The sequence below is a fragment of the Camellia sinensis genome, chromosome 8 (genome assembly GCF_055761805.1).
Source record: "Camellia sinensis isolate YWXY chromosome 8, ASM5576180v1, whole genome shotgun sequence".
In the NCBI taxonomy this organism is placed as follows: domain Eukaryota; kingdom Viridiplantae; phylum Streptophyta; class Magnoliopsida; order Ericales; family Theaceae; genus Camellia; species Camellia sinensis.
The window spans coordinates 69549208-69552640 of record NC_138968.1 but is presented as its reverse complement, the minus strand read 5'-3'; the positions used below and the strand labels follow the sequence as shown (position 1 = coordinate 69552640).

The 3433-nt window shown below is 41.6% G+C and overlaps 1 protein-coding gene across 1 annotated transcript; it reads right to left on the bottom strand.

Moving 5' to 3' along the window:
* Window positions 1-1402: 1402 nt before the first annotated feature.
* LOC145797822 (uncharacterized) lies at window positions 1403-2820 on the bottom strand. The gene is made up of 2 exons (XM_082885249.1): window positions 2672-2820; window positions 1403-2585 (listed from the first exon to the last, which is right to left on the bottom strand). Exons 1-2 carry the CDS (start codon window positions 2818-2820, stop codon window positions 1403-1405), a joined length of 1332 nt encoding a protein of 443 aa, XP_082741375.1.
* Window positions 2821-3433: the final 613 nt, after the last annotated feature.

Genomic DNA, 3433 nt, shown 5'->3' with positions numbered 1-3433 from the left:
ATTTAATTAATAAACAGTTATTCACATCCCTAACTTTCCTAATACCCAAACCACCTTTCTCCACTGTTTTTGACAAGTCTTCCCACTTCACCATATCGATTTTTCTATCCGAGGCAGACCCACTCCATAAAAATGTAGCTTGAATCTTCTCCAACTCTCTAGCTACCCCTTCAGGCAACTTGAACAAAGATAAGTAGTACACTGGCAATGCTGAAGTTACTGATTTGACAAGTGTTAACCGCCCTGCAAATGACAACATCTTTCTCTTCCAACCAGCCAGCTTGCTTTTGACTTTATCCACCACTGGTTTCCATGTAGCTTTCTTTCTTGGATTAGCACCTAATGGCATCCCAAGGTACTTTAGAGGTAATGCCTTAGTTTTACAGTTCAACACTACAGCACAGCTATCTAACAGCTCTTTGGAAACACCCACACCGCATACTACGCTCTTGTGAAAGTTTATTTTGAGTCCCGACATAATTTCAAAACACCTAAGCACCCTTTTCAACTTCCTCACTTCATCCACCTGAGCTTCACAGAACAATAATGTATCATCTGTAAACTGGAGATGCGTTAACAGGACACCGTCATGGCCTACCTTAACACCTTTAATTAAATCTAACTGGGACGCACGGCTTAACAACTTTTGAAGACCTTTAGCCGCAAGATTAAACAAAAAAGGGGACAAAGGATCCCCTTGTCTCAAACCTCTTTATGGGCTAAACTCCTCCGTAGGAGATCCATTAACAAGCACCGAGACCCTTACAGTTGTTACACACTCCTTAATCGACTTAATCCACTTCTCTCCAAACCCAAAATTAGATAACATTGAGAATAGAAAACCCCAATTAATTGAATCATAAGCCTTCTCAAAGTCTAATTGAATAAGTAACCCCTTCTTTTTGGCTTTCTTCCATCCGTCTACAACTTCATTAGCTATTAACACCCCATCTAAAATATTCCTCCCACTCAGAAACGCAGACTAGGATTCACTAATGATATGAGGCATTACAGATTTTAGTCTATTAGCCAACAATTTTGCTAAGATCTTATAAATAGAACTCACCAAACTTATAGGTCTATAATCCGATAGCCCTATTGGATTCTCTTTCTTAGGTATAAGGGTTATGAATGAACTATTTATACCCTTTACCAACTTCCCATTGGTTTGAAATTCTTTCACAAACTGAACCACATCACCCTTCATGACTTTCCAGAACTTTTGATAACACATCAAATTAAACTCATCCGGTCCCGGAGCCTTATTCCCATCACAATCCATCACTGCTGATTTAATTTCTACTACTGAAAAATCTGATTCTAACCATCCAAACCTCCCCCTGCCTATCACTGTTGAGAAGCAACCCCCCAACACAGGTCTTGATGACCAATGCTCTGTGTACTAATTTTTAAAATGATCAAACACCTTGCACTTCACTTGACCCGGATCTTCCACCACCACCTCCCCATCTAGTATAGAATTTATTTCATTTCTAACAGTTCTGCCTTTTGCAACCACATGGAAGTATCTTGTATTCTTATCCCCTTTCATTGCCCAGGTAAGTCTTGACTTTTGTAACCATAACCATTCAACCATTCTGCTCAACCTCCACATCTCAGCTCTGACTTCACTTCTCCTAACTTTTTCAGCACCATCAAGTTCTCTATCTTCAGCCAAGATATCAAAATTATGGAGTTCACCCTCTGCTGCCTTCAGTTTATTTTGTACATTGCCAAAGACCTCCACATTCCAACTTCTAAGGCTACCTTTCAATCTCTTCAATTTTTGAAACAGAATGAAACCAGCCCAGCCTATGACACTAGGCTCTTTCCAACTCAACTCCCAAAACTTGAGAAAATCTTTGTGTAAAAACCAAGCATTTAATACCCTAAAGGGTTTTGGACCCCAATCTCTCTCGTCCTCCATCAACAGAAGTGGACAGTGATCAGAGACCAGTCTAGGAAGACCCCACAGCTTAAAATTAAATACCTCAATCCACTTTGGGTCTACAAAAATTCTATCTTTTTTGCTCCATTTCTCACCAAGACTAGAATTGCACCAAGTGAACCTCCTCCCAAGTAATGGTAATTCAAATACCTCACACTTGTCAATAAACTCATTAAAATCTTTCATTCCTCTATCTCTCCTCGAACATCCTTTTCTTTCCCCAATCTGCCTAATCTCATTAAAATCCCCTCCTAAACACCATGGATTAAGAAATTCCTCCTTCAGCTTCAACAAACACTTCCACAGATTCCCTCTAGATCCCACATCATTAGGAGCATAGATGTTCAGAATAGCACAATCAAAATGGTTAAAGAGAGTACCTGATAATAATATAAACCTTCTGTTGCTGCAGCAATCCTTAATTTGGAATATATCAGGATCCCAAATACACAACAAACCCCCTGCAGAGCCATCAGCATCCACCCCCATATACTCCATTTTTCCCCTTGCCCACACTGATCTGACGTCTTCCTCAGTTAACTCTGATTTCTTTGTCTCTTGAAACAGGGCAATATCTACTTGTCTCTCCATCACAATCTTCTTAATTTTGCTTCTCTTCTCCTTCCTCCCCATCCCCCTAACATTCCATGAGAAAATCTTCATAAGAACATCACTACTTCACCAAATTCCCCCCAGCTGGTAAACCTACTCCCCAACTCTCACCCCCCTGCAATTCGGTCCATATCCTTCAACTCAAGGTCCACTATTTTCTCTAACACTTCAGCCCTCTTCCCATTCAGCTTCACCCCAAGGAGTTCCCCCAATTTCAGTGTTGCTTCAGCCTCATTAAGGACGATCCTCCCTCTATCCATACCACCCTCTATAGATGCAGTTAAGGACGATCCCGCCACTGCTGCTCGCCAATCTACTGCCTTGGGCCGTTGTAACAGCGCCCGCGTGGGGACCTCGCTACAGCTCGGACTCGACTTTTCGTAGTCACGGTTCTAAGTCTGAACCAAAGAGTCCAAATCCGGCAAATCGTTTTGAGAAAACAGATTTTTGAAAGAAGTGCCAAACATGGACTGCTTTGCCAGATACAGAGTCGCCACCTAAATATTTTATTTTGGGAAATTTAGGAAACCCTGACTCGGTGCCAAAGGGCCACGTGTCCGTCATCACCAAAGTTGCCTCGGCTCGGGAGCTTGGGTACGATCGGGGAAGGTCAGCTATGAGCACCCCCTTTCGCCCGGTCCGAAGACCGGCCTCTACTAACCGTGATATCCATTTTTGAAAACTTTATGTGTTCTTAAACCAATTGTTAGCTTAGAATTACTATGTTATGCGCGCAGCAAACAAGTATAGACCAAATCGCTCAAATTAGAATAAAACATTTCCATGTTTGTTTTTGAAAATGGTTTGCTACTCGTAAGTAGGCTAAAATGCAGGTTTTGCCACCTTCAAGTGGGCTTAAAAAATCGCAGTTTT

Bases quoted from the DNA above. Each gene is read 5' to 3' on its own strand.
- LOC145797822 (XM_082885249.1), bottom strand. From the start codon at position 2,820: ATGGATAGAGGGAGGATCGTCCTTAATGAGGCTGAAGCAACACTGAAA. The intron at 2,586-2,671 runs GTGAGAGTTGGG...ATGGAATGTTAG, and splicing joins ATGGACCGAATTGCAGGGGG to GGGGATGGGGAGGAAGGAGA.